Here is a 12,903-nt window from a genome sequence, read left to right on the forward strand (position 1 = left end):
CCCTCATGGTTGTGGTGGGAGCCCTCATGGTTGTGGTGGGAGCCCTCATGGTTGTGGTGGGAGCCCTCATGGTTGTGGTGGGAGCCCTCATGGTTGTGGTGGGAGCCCTCATGGTTGTGGTGGGAGCCGTCATGGTTGTGGTGGGAGCCGTCATGGTTGTGGTGGGAGCCGTCATGGTTGTGGTGGGAGCCGTCATGGTTGTGGTGGGAGCCCTCATGGTTGTGGTGGGAGCCCTCATGGTTGTGGTGGGAGCCCTCATGGTTGTGGTGGGAGCCCTCATGGTTGTGGTGGGAGCCCTCATGGTTGTGGTGGGAGCCGTCATGGTTGTGGTGGGAGCCGTCATGGTTGTGGTGGGAGCCGTCATGGTTGTGGTGGGAGCCGTCATGGTTGTGGTGGGAGCCGTCATGGTTGTGGTGGGAGCCGTCATGGTTGTGGTGGGAGCCGTCATGGTTGTGGTGGGAGCCGTCATGGTTGTGGTGGGAGCCGTCATGGTTGTGGTGGGAGCCGTCATGGTTGTGGTGGGAGCCGCCATGGTTGTGGTGGGAGCCGCCATGGTTGTGGTGGGAGCCGCCATGGTTGTGGTGGGAGCCGCCATGGTTGTGGTGGGAGCCGCCATGGTTGTGGTGGGAGCCGCCATGGTTGTGGTGGGAGCCGCCATGGTTGTGGTGGGAGCCGCCATGGTTGTGGTGGGAGCCGCCATGGTTGTGGTGGGAGCCGCCATGGTTGTGGTGGGAGCCGTCATGGTTGTGGTGGGAGCCGTCATGGTTGTGGTGGGAGCCAATCTTGTCAGAGGATCCTTGACAGTAGCAACAACAGCAATGCTCGCAGTGGCTGTGGGTAAGAGCCTTGTGGTTGGTGCTCCTTCAGGATAGGATGGAGTTTCTGCAGGGGTTGAACTTGAGATAACAGCAGGCAACATCATGGGTAAATCAGCTGCCAAATACATGGTATAAGGGTTTCCTGGAACATCGGTTGGAGTTGTAGGAGTGATCATGGAGGATTCAGGAGGTCTTTTGGAGCTTGCGCCACTAGTGGTCAAGAATGCATGAGAAGTTGTGGCTGGAGTGGAGGTCCCAGTGGTTGGTTGAAAGCTTGTGGAGCCAGGATTTGTGTTTGGAGGAGTGCTTGTCCTGGTGGGCGGAGAGTCTGCAGGGGTAGCTGTGGTCAACGTATGGGTCCATACAAATGCAGGACTTGCAGCTGGGGCCGGAGTGCTCATCATGATAGAAGAGATGGTTTCAGTAGACTTTGATGTCAGGGTAAAAGTCTTTGTGGGTACAGACCTTTCGGTAAAGACCCATAGAGTTTTGGCTAGAGTGGGAGATGTTGTCGGTGCCCTGGAGGTGCTTTCGGGAGATGTGCTTGGGAAAGGGGCAGGCGTGGTCGTTGTGAGTGGAGATGTGCCGGTTGTAGGGATTTTCTCAAGGGCACCAGAGGCCATCACAGCAGACGTGTTGGCTAGTGCCACCTCAGTGGTCATGGTCATAGATGCAAGTGAGCTAGCAGGGGTGGTTACAGATACCGTGTTTGGGATTGCTGGGACCAGTGCGGGACTCGTGCTTGGGGAAAACGTGACTTTTGGAACTGAGGGTGGAACCGTGGCTCCAATGGTCTTTGAGAATGTGGACATTTTGGATTTGGTCGCCAAAGTCTTCATTGGCCAATTAAGGGTTGTGTAGACCAACTCTTGAGGTGGAGTTCTTGAAGGACTTGAGATGATTTCAGGTGCAGGAGTTGAGCTTATGGGCATGGTTGCTCCATAAAATGGACTTGAGCTACTGGTAGATGACGAGGTCAGACTTGAGGTTTGGGGTACGAGAACTTTGCTTGGAGTCATTATGGTAAAGGTGGGCGCCGTTTTGGAGAGCGGAAGCGCAAGTGTACTCTTTGTGGGAGGAGCCACCCTGGTAGGTCTGGTCGTTGCAGGAAATGCAATATTACGTTCAACAAACTCTGCAGGAGTCATCGGAGGAAGTTCTCCGATCTCCTCCCAACACGGTTCTTGAGTTGTAACACGCGTGGACCCTGTGATTGCAGGAGTAGGAGTGGCTAAAATGTCCTCGCTGTTGTCCTCTTCCAACGGACCCGCGGGAATGTCTCCATAACCCCACATTTCGAAGATGGGAGAGTGACCGTACGATGCTGGGGGTGCCGGTGCGGAGGTCCAGCACGGTGGTTCTTCTGTGGTAGCGCCAAGATCAAGGTCCAAGACAGATCTAGGCCCAATTTTGTGCCGTCTTGGCGCCGCTGCGTTGTCACAAGCCGCTAGTGTAACAGACATCACGCCCAGAAGCTCAAAATAAATTTCCACCGCAGAAACCTACAACAAAGTTGAAAACTTTAGACCTCGGCGACCCATCTGGTGACGGACGGATTTGAGTTTTTACCCTGTTGGGGCCGGTGGAGATGAGCACTTGCCGAGAACCCGAATCCGTCCTGCTAACGGCGGGGTGGATTGGAGCTCCTCCCCCAACGTCTTTGACCCTCAGGACCTCGGAGCCCAAAGGCAAGCGGACCAGGATTTGCGTGGCGCCGCAGTGAACCCAAGGCGACGGGGCAGCAGAGGCCGGATCCTCGCAGGAAGCCAGCGCCACCAAGTTGCTCTGCAGCAAACTGTCAAAATAAAAGACCTCCAACTGTCGCAAGCGTTTTCCGTTGGACACCTGCAACCCAGCCACAAAAAAAACGTTGTTTATCCAGGAAACAAAAAGGAATGGCGTCAAGATAAAATGCTATGAGAGCTAAAAAGCAACATGAAAAGAAATGTAAATTAAGTCATAAATGAAATGACCTGGAGGTGCAGGTACTCGCTGCCGTAAGGCAGTTGGAGCAGCAGCACCGAACCGAACCTCCGAACGGAAGCAGCAGAATCTTTGGGCAGCGCCAGCAGCCGAATCCCGTCTGCGGACGCAAGCAAACGGCAGGAACCCCGTTCACAAAGGCCGCACGAACCGAAGCGACTGGACCCGACCGGACCTAAACGGACTCACCTGCCAGTCGTGCTTTGGCGTGCCTGACCAATGACAAACGGAGCCAAAGCCTGGTGTCGCTGCAACGGAACTGCGGCCGGGCCAGGTCCAAAGAACCTTCACGTCCTGACACTGACCCGCACAAAAATAGGTCAGTTGAAAAACTCAAAGGGGGGGGGGGGTGTTGGGGGACCTGTTTGGGGTCTTCTTACCTGCCGCAAACTTCCACACGGGGGCCGGGAAGAACCCCGACGGACCCGGACGTGCGTCCCTGCCCGTTCCGTCCGCTGTGCCGAGGCTGATCAGAGTCACCGCGGTGACCCAAAGCCAGACCTCCATCCACCCAGAAGGTCCCGACATGGTCCGGTCGGGTCGGGTCGGGTCAGTACTCGGCCTTGGTTTGGTTCAGTTCGGTTCGGTTTGGGTCAAACGGTGCTGCTGCCGCTGGGGTGGACTTGCTTGGCAAAAGCAAAGAAGAAGATTGGCACTTCACCTGGTATTTGAGAAAAAACTTTCTGCTCCTGATTGGATAATTAGAACCAGAAGTCACCTGATCCAATTAGTCAATTCCCCCAGTGGCCACATGATTAGGCACCCTGGCAATGTGCTAACATGCTTTAAAGTTCATAAAAATGGATTGTCTCTTAAATTAAGCAAACTATCACAATGTCGATGGATGCCATTGACGTCCAATACAAACAATCTGCCGGTCATTCCACTTCAAACGAATTAAGTGCAAAGCAAGACAAAATGCACCAAAGCCTTCACAATAAAAGTCCATTTATTTTGCAGACGTGAATTACGAATAAGCGGCGCACGTTGGCATGCCGGTTGTTTTATTGTGGCGAGCCGGCTTTCATTGACCAGTTTGAGAGACTAAACAGAACACGGCAGAAGATGGGCTCTTCAAAGTAAGAGTGCAATCATGACTCCTCCTCCTCCAAAAGGTGATGGTGTCACATGCAGCGGTAACCATGGCAACCCATCGGTACATAGCTGTCCATTGTGTGAGTCAATGCGTGTGTGTTGTTTTTTTGGAGGGTGTTTTTGAATGTATTTATGTCTTTGAGTGTGGGTGTTTTTTTTCAGTTTTTTTTAGGGAGGATCTTTTCTGTGTGTTGAAGTGTGTGTATTTGTTTTCTAGTGTGTGTTGTGCAGTGGTGTGTATGTTTGTGTACTGTGTGTGTGTCGATAGCAAGCAACATTTGGGTCACTCGAGTATTTCGGCGGCAGCGGAAAGCAAGCGTAATCAATGCGAGCGAGGAAATGACGTGGTGGTTCCCATTCGGGCCGCTGTGATGTCACTTCCTCTCAGAAGAGCGACGCCTTCTTCTTGAGTTCGTTCCGTCTCCATAGCGACAGGCGGTCGAACTCGGACGGGCTCATGCCGAAGACTTCCTGGAATTGCTCGGGGTCCAGATGTCGCTGCCGGGACAGCCGGCGTTAGCGGCGTTAGCGTCGTTAGCGGCGTTAGCGCTCGCCGTTAATGGCCACGCCCCTCACCTCCAATCGGCTTCGGTCTACGCCGGGGGGCAGCTTGCAGCGCCCCCTGCGGTTCACCACCAGCGCTTCATAGGGATAAACCTGATGGCAGAAATAAGTTAATGATAATAAACAATTATTAAAATTGTAAATATGACAAATAAAATGGCGACCTTGTGCAACGTCTCACCTTCTGCTCCAAGATGCTCGGCAGCGATGTCCCGCGATCCAGGTGATCGCGCTGGGTGGCGCCGTTCTGTCCGCACACACCATTGTCTCACGTTGATGACATCATCAAGCGTACGCGGATCGGACGTCGCTCGAGAACGCTCACCTGAGTTGCTGGGGGGACAAAAAAACGGCCAATGGGCGGCGAGGAGTCGTCGGCGAGACGCGAGACAGGAAGTAGACACGTACCTGCGTTGGCGGCGTCGGTGGAAAACTCGGCCGACTGCCTCTGAAAGTAACGCCGCCGTCGGTCCACGTCGCGTAGAAAGTCGTCACGTGCGTTGAGCGCCGCAAAAACGGGAAGTGATGACCGCGAGCAGGAATGGAAAACAAACAGGAAATGGAAACCACGACAACAGGAAGTGGTGCAAATAAATAATACCATGCTAAGAAAAAAATGAGGAAGCCCTTACTCTGCTCAGGCCGGAATTGGAACGCGACGGCGACTTGGACGCGTTGGCCGACAGACCTGCGGACGGGAAAAGGGGGCGGTGACTCCTCGGCGACCCGTGACCTTCCGGCCGCGGTCCTTTTCGATTCTCACTGGCGTGCGCGTGCGTCCTGTCGGGCAGCGAGCGCGTCTTTCGCCGGAAGTCGCTGCCGCCTTTCTCCTTCTCCTCGCGCAGGATGAGACGACCCAGGTTGGACTTGATCTGGACACGCCATTCTGGATTTGTAGTGGCCCGAGGGAGGGCGGCGTTGGCGTCGGCGGGGCTCCGTCTCAAACCTTTTCCAGCTCCTGTTCCTGCAGCGCCTTGGCCTCGGCCGTCAGGTCCTCAAAGTCGTCGTCGTCCTCCTCCTCCGCTTTCTTCCTCCCCCACTCGATCTCTGCCAGTGACCCCAAAATGAAGAGAATCTAATCTGGAAATGCCAGTTAGAAAGTCGCTCACCCATGGAAGCCAGCGACGGGGGGCACGGCCAGAACTCGGTTTCGATCTTGGACGGCTGGTCGGGATCCGGAGGCTGAGCGGCCGGGAATTTAGCCGCCCGGACGACGCCGTCGGCGGGGGGTTTGGAATCTTCGGGGGGGACGCTCTTGAGATGTTGCGGAACCGAAAGACGGGGGAGGGCGGAAAACTTACCCTGTTTGTAGATGGGAGGCTTTCTGTAGATGTTCATCCCGTTATCTGTAACGCGACGCGACACGGCGTTAGCGTGAGTGCAGCGCCACGTTAGCGTCGCCGCGCGTACCCGGACGATGGAAGTGCTGCAGACTGGCGCTCATCTTGTGTCCGCTCGCGTGCAGTTGCAGCACGGAGCCTCCGGGGGAGCCGCTTTCGCTTTCCGCGCGGCGTGCTTTGGCCTGAAACGGGCACGGGCTTACGCGCCCGTTCGCTAGCTGGTTAGGGGGCGGGCTTACCTCGGGGGACAAAGCGGGCGAGGCGGCGGGAGGCGACAGCGATCGCTGGGGAGGAGGCAAACGCACGTCATGATCCGGACGCCGGGCGAGACCACGCCTCTCACCTGTCGGCGCGGCGCGTCCAACGGGGAGAAGCTGAGGTGAGGCCGGTAGGTCATGAGGTCGGGTCGCTCCACCTCCAGGATGGCTTTGTCGCGGGGCAGAGCCGCCAGATCGCGGTACGCCACCGCGCGCTCGTCCACGCGTGCCTGCACGTACTCAACTTGACTACGCCGCTCGCGTTAGCGCCGGCTAGCTTAGCGTGTAGCCCTTTACCAGGATGCCGGCGGCGGGAGAGGACGGCGCATCGGGACATCGCGAGGACGCCACGTCGACGTCCGTCACCTGTCGGGAAGTCACGTCGACTCGCCTTCACGATAGTCGTCGGCGAACGGGGGCGTTGTTCCTTACCTTGTTCATGATTGGCCAGCCACGCCAACCTGCGATGAAAACATAAGCATCGCATCACGTGCGCATGGTGACCCGAAATACGCACCTAGCATGATACGTTTCAAAACAAATCAGATTGAAAGTCAAAATTGAACATTTTAAAGATAAAAAATATCGACTAAATGAAAGCATTGCAGCAATAAATTGTCAACATCAAGTAGGCGGGGTCACTAATGCCCTTTTAAATTAAAAATAGCCTGAGCTGATTAAAAACAGGGATGGATGGCATGGAGAAAGGGGGAGGGGCCAGGCCAAGCAGAAGATGGAGATGACCAAGAGGAGGAGTGATGGAGGGAGGAGGCAACAGGAAATGGCGATTGGGTGTCTTACTCTGAAGGTGCAAGTGTCACTCGTCTCCTATGGAGGCGCCACTGAGTCCCTGGGGACAAAAAAAAGCATCCACATGTGTCCCATCAATGATTTTGTCGCTAATAGACGTCCAATCCGTTCACTGCAAGCTACCCCATTTTTTAAAAACATTATTATGATTATTATATATTCGTTATTTTTATATGATAAATATAATTATAAATACAATGAAATACACTGTGGTTAAGGCCTTCAATAATAGTCCATTGTTGATATTTATTTTTGAAATGTAGTTTGACCAATGACATCTCTTGGCCTGCCATTGCCAATGACAGATAGACGTCCAATCCAATTTGAATGCAGCCAAGCCTCCCAGTCAAAATAGATTGGGCATCTGACGCCATTAATGGAAGGCAACAAGTTCAAAGAATGCCCCATGAGGGTTCGAAATTAAAAAAAATAAAAATAAAATCCCAATTCGCGCACGAAAGCCTTGAATGCTCATCTTTTCGGTGCTTATTGACATTTTGACGCAATTTCCCACGTCACAACTTGATTGGAGCGAACGCGCCGTCACTTTTGCACACGAACGGCACTCACGCAAACACAAACTGTACATAAATCCGTATAAATATGACATCATAACATAAATATCAACCCATGATCGAATGAAAAGCAAACAGGGCGAAACGACCATCGAGGCTAGGAAGGATGAATCATGCGCGCGCTCGTGCACGCGCCTAGACGAGAGCATCGCGTGCGCGTCACACGTGACCTTGAGCACGTCGCTCCCAAATAATAATCAAAATATGTTAAACGTTAGCATCAAAACATTCTCACCTGGGCCGAAACGAGACGGACACACGCGTCGAAATCGTGCACGCGCAGGGAGCAGGTGTCACGTGACCACATCCAGAGGCGCGGGTGGGAGCGGTGACGTCATGCGAGCGACGCTTTGGCTTTAGCAAAGCATTAACTCATTCGTTGACGTTAGCATGGGACGTCTGTCGACGTCATTGGTTGGTTATTAATAAAATAACATTCATAGATAGTTCAATAGGGAGATTGTTGGTGTTGTTATTTAGTTTCAGTGTTGTAAGTTGTGATGATTCATTTGTATTAGTATACATAATTATGTTTAGAGTTATAATTTTGTCACACACTGTAAATAAAGTGTTATTTAAAAAAATGGAAATGCACTTGTCTGTTCAGAGTTGTTTTAATAATTTAGAAAAACATTTTAAAAGCTGTAGAAACTTGAGTTTAAACAAAATTTTGAGGGGAAAAAAAGATCGTTTCTTGCTTTCTCCTTTCAGACGAGAGTATAAAATATAGCACATAATTTTTTTTACTAAAGATTTTTAATCAGACATAAATACAAGTGCACACCCTCAATGTATATTTTTCGCGAGCACAAATAGTAAAAATCAAAATATGACAGAAAAAAAAAGAATTAAATAGCTGAAACCGCGTCGTTCGTTGTGTTAAGAAAGTCATTAGTGCTGCTTTGCCTAATAGACGATCTCTGTTGGAGCAAGATGGCGTCGAGCGAGGGCCTCTCGTCTCTGGTAAGAGTAAAACCCACACAAAACACCAGCAAACCTCATTAATGTAAGAAGTAGTCGTCCAAATGCTCGCATGTGTGGGTTTATCATGGGCGAACGCGTACACCATGTCAATCGTTTCTTTGGGTCTCGGCGTGCAGAAAGCAGCTAACGCGGCTAACACTGACTCGAGCTAGCTAAGACGTAAACACGTGTTGTTGCTACTGATTTATGATGGAACCCCGTTAAATGTTACTTCTTTACTTCACTGGCTACCACCAACAAAAATAAATGAACCAGCCTTGCTTTAAAATGAACTGTTTGGACATTTATCACACTGTGAATTGGGTATATTTCATCTCTCAAAATCAGAGAGGAAATAAACAACCTCAATTTTGGCACTAGGACAAAAAATAATAGAAGTAATCGATCTCAGCAAGTTTAGTTTGCATTCAACAAGGCTCACAAAACAGTTTTTTTATTTCATTCCAAAATTCTGAATTGAAATGAAGTTGTATATGGGAAAATGCAAAAGATGAAATGTGACCAAGAACTGGTTCTTTGAACTTAGTGGCGGTGGAGGACGTCTATCGCCGTCAATGGCACTAAAATATTTTGTGTTGTCAGGGTCCAGACGGAGCTTCGGCCGCAGCGAGGGCTCTGTCTCTCCCCGCCGAAGCTTACGGCAACGATGTAAGTACCGCGACGGGCGAGGTTGGCGAACCCCAAGGCTGGGCTGATGTTGACTTTGGTTTTCAGGAGCGCCTGGAAGCCATGTGGGCCATGAAAGCCTACAACCATGCCGAGGTTTACTTCAACGTGAGCATCTCCGGCTGGTGGAATTTAACTAGAAACTGCCATCTCCAAAAGTCTCCTTTTCCCTCTTCAGCTCATTTCGTCGGTGGATCCAAAGTTCCTCAAACTGACCAAGATGGACGACGATATCTACGCGAGCTTCAGGGAGACTTTCCGGGACCTGGACATCAAGATCCTGGACCCGGAGCAACTCAAGTCGGCCGAGGCCAAAGAGGTGATTGGTGCATTGGTGTCTACGCGTGATAAACTAAATTCATACACTGATGAAAATCGTCACGCGATTGGATGTTTGACTTAAATATGCTTCGCGTCCAGAGGTGGCGCCCTTTCTGCAACTGCTACGAAGGCTTGGTGGAGGACTTCAACTTCGGGACTCTGCTGCGACTGGACTGCCGGGAGGACTACACGCAAGACAACACCATTTTCGGTCAGTTCCCCAAAAAATTCCGCTGCATTCAGACCGTTCGTGATTTTTGCGGGGTCAAAGGTCCCCAAAATGGCATTTGGCGACGTTGTCGTGTGACAAAACGCGTCCGGTTTGAAAGTGGCATTAGGAAGAACAAAAGTCGGCCAATGGTGACGTCGTATTTGTGGTCCCAGTCACTAGGATCCAGTTTTTCGCTGTGGAGATCGCCCGAAACCGAGAAGGCCTCAACGATGCGGTGTTTGCGGCCAAATCGTCCAAAAGTTAACTTTGCCAATGTTTTTTTTGCTGATCAGGACTGATCATTAAAGTGTCTTTTTTATCCCTCACAACCCAAAAAAAATGGGTCTCTTTCTTTCAGTAGACTTGAATAAGCTCCTCCCACTGGGCAGGTGGCCACACCCCATTTTCTTGGACATTACTGGGCGAAGTCTTCCAGTCCCACGTCCTCTGCGGGACGTTCCACGCCGCTCCGTAATTCGCCGTCACGTAGTCCAACGTCTCGCACGGGACTCCCACTTGGACTTCGGCCAGCTCGGCCCAGCACAACGAGAATCGAGGAAACCAGTACCTACAAAAAATAAATACATAGAATAAAAGAAGCAAGATCTTTGCCGAATCTCCGCCTACTTGAACTTCCTGCCGCTCTTGGCCTGCGTGCCCCCGTTCCAGATCAGATCGCCGTCCCGGTAGAAGAAGAAGATGTCCAGTTTGACACCATCCCTCACAAAGGACAACTCCAGACTGTCCTCCACCTGCCCGCCAAAATAAAAGCTGATGGGCCCCTCACGAATAACTGCAAAACTGGATGCATTTTCATCCACCTTTCCGAACTTGTGCTTGAGCGACAGGCCCGCCCGCTGAAAGGACGAGATGATGTCGTGGCGGAAGTCGCCGATGAATATCCCGATGTCCACGTCATGGCTGTACGCGATGAAGCCGCACTGCCTGATCCATCCTGCAGGGGGAGACAAACGTAAACACAAACGCCGACATTTTTATAACACACTAAAGAATATAGTTTTTCCCCTTTCAATGGTTTCAATAGATGGTAGCTTTGCATGTAATTTAAAATAAGATTGACTTTTATTTAAACAAAAATAGTAAAATTCATGTTTAATATATCATTTGCAAAAAATGAAAATAATACCCAGGCAAGTTCCACTGCTGATCCAAAAGGGGACGTTGAGGCGCTTCAGGGTCTTGGCGGCCAGCCGAAGCAAAGACTTGGCTTTGTTCTCAAAATCCAGCGCTTCAGGAGTGGTGTCGTCCGGGTAGACCTGGGAACACCTACGTCACCCCGATCTTCGCCAGAACTGAACCCAAAATCCCAAAGCCAGACCTGCAGGAAGCGGCGGGCGTTCCGGTAGCCACACTCCAGGTAGCGAGCACGCTCGTGCTGAGCTAGGAAGCCCGAGATATTCCGGGGGACCGCCACGTCCAGGCCATCCACCACCGTCAGTACCAGCCGCGGCCTACGGGGGCGCCGCATAGACGCTTAGCACTGTCGCCGATGCTCATCTTTCCACTTGCGCCGACGTCGCTCACTGGTCATAGGCGCCGGCATGGCGTCCAAAGTCCAACGTGGCGAAGGGTGCGAAATCACGGTCTGCGTCGGCTTTGAGGCGCAGCGGACCGTGCCACAAGTAGTCGCCGCTACGCTTGTACAGGAACACCACCTGCGCCGGAAAAAAAAGGACAAGTCTAAAAGGACTTACAACCTGGGAATGGCCACGCCCACCTGGATGACATGGCCGCCAAGGCGGAGCAGAAGATGCAAGGGGACGTCCTCCCAGGAATGGAGGTCCAACCTGACCAATTGGGGATCGTCGCCACGCAGCTCCAGGGCCTCGAAGCCTTTCTGTCTGGCCGCCGACAGGAAGTCGGCCTGCGGGGAAAGGATGCTCGGCGGGGAACGCTCGGAAGCCCGTCGCTCGCCGGACTCACGTCGTACGTCCGCGCGTCGGCCAGCAGTCCGAAGGCGGTGACGGCGCGGCCCCGGCACAGGATGGAACAGTCGGACCTGGGCGGTGACCTCTGGCCCTCCGCCGTCAGGAGGCCAAGCACGAAGGGGTCGGCCAGGAAGATCGGAAGGTGGAAACGCCGCGACAGATTCAGGAACGTCTTGACGCTTTGCTGGAGGGACGCCGGCATAACATTTTCAGTTTTCCAATCTATTTATTAACAAGTGATACAAATCAACAGGAAGTGACCTGCAATTGATCCCCAAACCACAGGAAGTGACTTCAGAAATACAAAAATCAACACGAAATTGTGTACCGTAAATCAATAGAAAACTACCCATACAATATAATTAAATAATAATTTAAAAACAACTTCAGTGTTATCGGGGCTTATAAGCAGACTGTATTTTTAGTTAGTTTATACATTAATTTACGAAACATTCCATTCATTATTATATAAATAATACTCACCCATTGCTGGTCACCGGCTGTCTCGTGACCTGGCGTGCGCTTCAGGAGCATCTGGGGAAAATACGACATTTAAAAACCACACTTAATCAAGGACTTGCAACGAGGTATCCGAACGGGCACCTTACTTTGTTGTCGTAGTTCCGGTAGTTACGGAGCTGAAAGAGCAGGAAAAGGCAGCTGCTGGCGAGCAGCAGCCACAGCAGCGCCGTCCGCTTTACGCGAGCCATCCGCTTTTCATGGGCGACGAACAGCGGCAGGGAAAAGTTCCCCAACGTCAGCCTTGCCGTTACTTCACCCTGGCGCCATCTTGGTCACTGGGCTCTTGTTGCCTTCGCGAGCACTGAGAAAGATTCGATTTAGCAACACTAGTGCTTTCCAGTTGTTGTGCAATTATTGGAGCTAAACACTTGGTGGACACTGACTTCATTTGGGATTATTGCGTGGGCAAAATGGTTTTAGACGTATTAATTCACCTGCTAACAACAAAACGATGCATCAAAATACCAACAGGAATATTTTTTTTGCATGAGTCAAAATAACGGTCAAATAAAAAACAAATCTTTCAAAGGTTTCTCCTCTGTTCGCCGTCTGTGGGAAAATTTGGATAGTGAAAAGATAAATTAATTTTCCCATTAGAAAATACGACTTGAGGGAATGTTTTGACTTGACAACTGGTATTTACCTTTATTGCAACACCACGTGAAGGCAGCATCTGTCTGTCAACAAGAACGGGTCACTCTCGCTTCCACTCTTCAGTAACAGTTCTAGTGTATTTCACTGACTACGCTGCAATATAAAATAGCATGAAAAGAACAGCAGAAAGACTAAGCATATGTCGAGTCGTTTC

General features: G+C 51.4%; 4 protein-coding genes across 8 annotated transcripts; 1 reads left to right on the plus strand and 3 right to left on the minus strand.

Moving 5' to 3' along the window:
* Positions 1–1,028: 1,028 nt before the first annotated feature.
* Positions 1,029–3,461, minus strand: LOC144091285 (uncharacterized). The gene is made up of 7 exons (XM_077623503.1): positions 3,182–3,461; positions 2,991–3,101; positions 2,792–2,901; positions 2,388–2,663; positions 1,942–2,320; positions 1,284–1,420; positions 1,029–1,130 (listed from the first exon to the last, which is right to left on the minus strand). Exons 1-7 carry the CDS (start codon positions 3,327–3,329, stop codon positions 1,029–1,031), a joined length of 1,263 nt encoding a protein of 420 aa, XP_077479629.1. The 5' UTR covers positions 3,330–3,461.
* A 271-nt stretch (positions 3,462–3,732) lies between these two features.
* On the minus strand, positions 3,733–7,797 carry dmtn (dematin actin binding protein). Of its 5 annotated transcripts, XM_077623117.1 has the most exons (16): positions 7,678–7,783; positions 6,859–6,907; positions 6,490–6,518; positions 6,355–6,423; positions 6,144–6,287; positions 6,040–6,084; positions 5,871–5,982; positions 5,762–5,806; positions 5,570–5,698; positions 5,407–5,507; positions 5,224–5,332; positions 5,093–5,148; positions 4,869–4,908; positions 4,642–4,727; positions 4,473–4,553; positions 3,733–4,394 (listed from the first exon to the last, which is right to left on the minus strand). In XM_077623117.1, exons 3-16 carry the CDS (start codon positions 6,496–6,498, stop codon positions 4,281–4,283), a joined length of 1,140 nt encoding a protein of 379 aa, XP_077479243.1. In that variant the 5' UTR covers positions 6,499–6,518; positions 6,859–6,907; positions 7,678–7,783; the 3' UTR covers positions 3,733–4,280. The 5 variants fall into 5 exon arrangements, 1 of the variants encoding a protein (XP_077479243.1); XR_013305608.1 differs by lacking the exon at positions 3,733–4,394 and having other exon boundaries at positions 4,642–4,793; positions 7,678–7,786; XR_013305606.1 differs by lacking the exon at positions 3,733–4,394 and having other exon boundaries at positions 4,642–4,793; positions 5,570–5,806; positions 7,678–7,789.
* Positions 7,798–8,279: 482 nt separating this feature from the next.
* Positions 8,280–9,960, plus strand: pbdc1 (polysaccharide biosynthesis domain containing 1). The gene is made up of 6 exons (XM_077623121.1): positions 8,280–8,405; positions 9,009–9,074; positions 9,141–9,200; positions 9,271–9,411; positions 9,513–9,624; positions 9,798–9,960. The coding sequence occupies exons 1-6, from the start codon at positions 8,376–8,378 to the stop codon at positions 9,887–9,889; spliced, it is 501 nt and encodes a 166-aa protein (XP_077479247.1). The 5' UTR covers positions 8,280–8,375; the 3' UTR covers positions 9,890–9,960.
* fktn (fukutin) lies at positions 8,344–12,902 on the minus strand. Its single transcript, XM_077623114.1, has 11 exons — positions 12,739–12,902; positions 12,182–12,396; positions 12,057–12,107; positions 11,569–11,757; positions 11,363–11,509; positions 11,170–11,300; positions 10,964–11,096; positions 10,772–10,901; positions 10,446–10,579; positions 10,252–10,376; positions 8,344–10,192 (listed from the first exon to the last, which is right to left on the minus strand). Exons 2-11 carry the CDS (start codon positions 12,281–12,283, stop codon positions 9,979–9,981), a joined length of 1,356 nt encoding a protein of 451 aa, XP_077479240.1. The 5' UTR covers positions 12,284–12,396; positions 12,739–12,902; the 3' UTR covers positions 8,344–9,978.
* Position 12,903: the final 1 nt, after the last annotated feature.

The sequence above is a fragment of the Stigmatopora argus genome, chromosome 16, assembly GCF_051989625.1.
Source record: "Stigmatopora argus isolate UIUO_Sarg chromosome 16, RoL_Sarg_1.0, whole genome shotgun sequence".
NCBI lineage: Eukaryota > Metazoa > Chordata > Actinopteri > Syngnathiformes > Syngnathidae > Stigmatopora > Stigmatopora argus.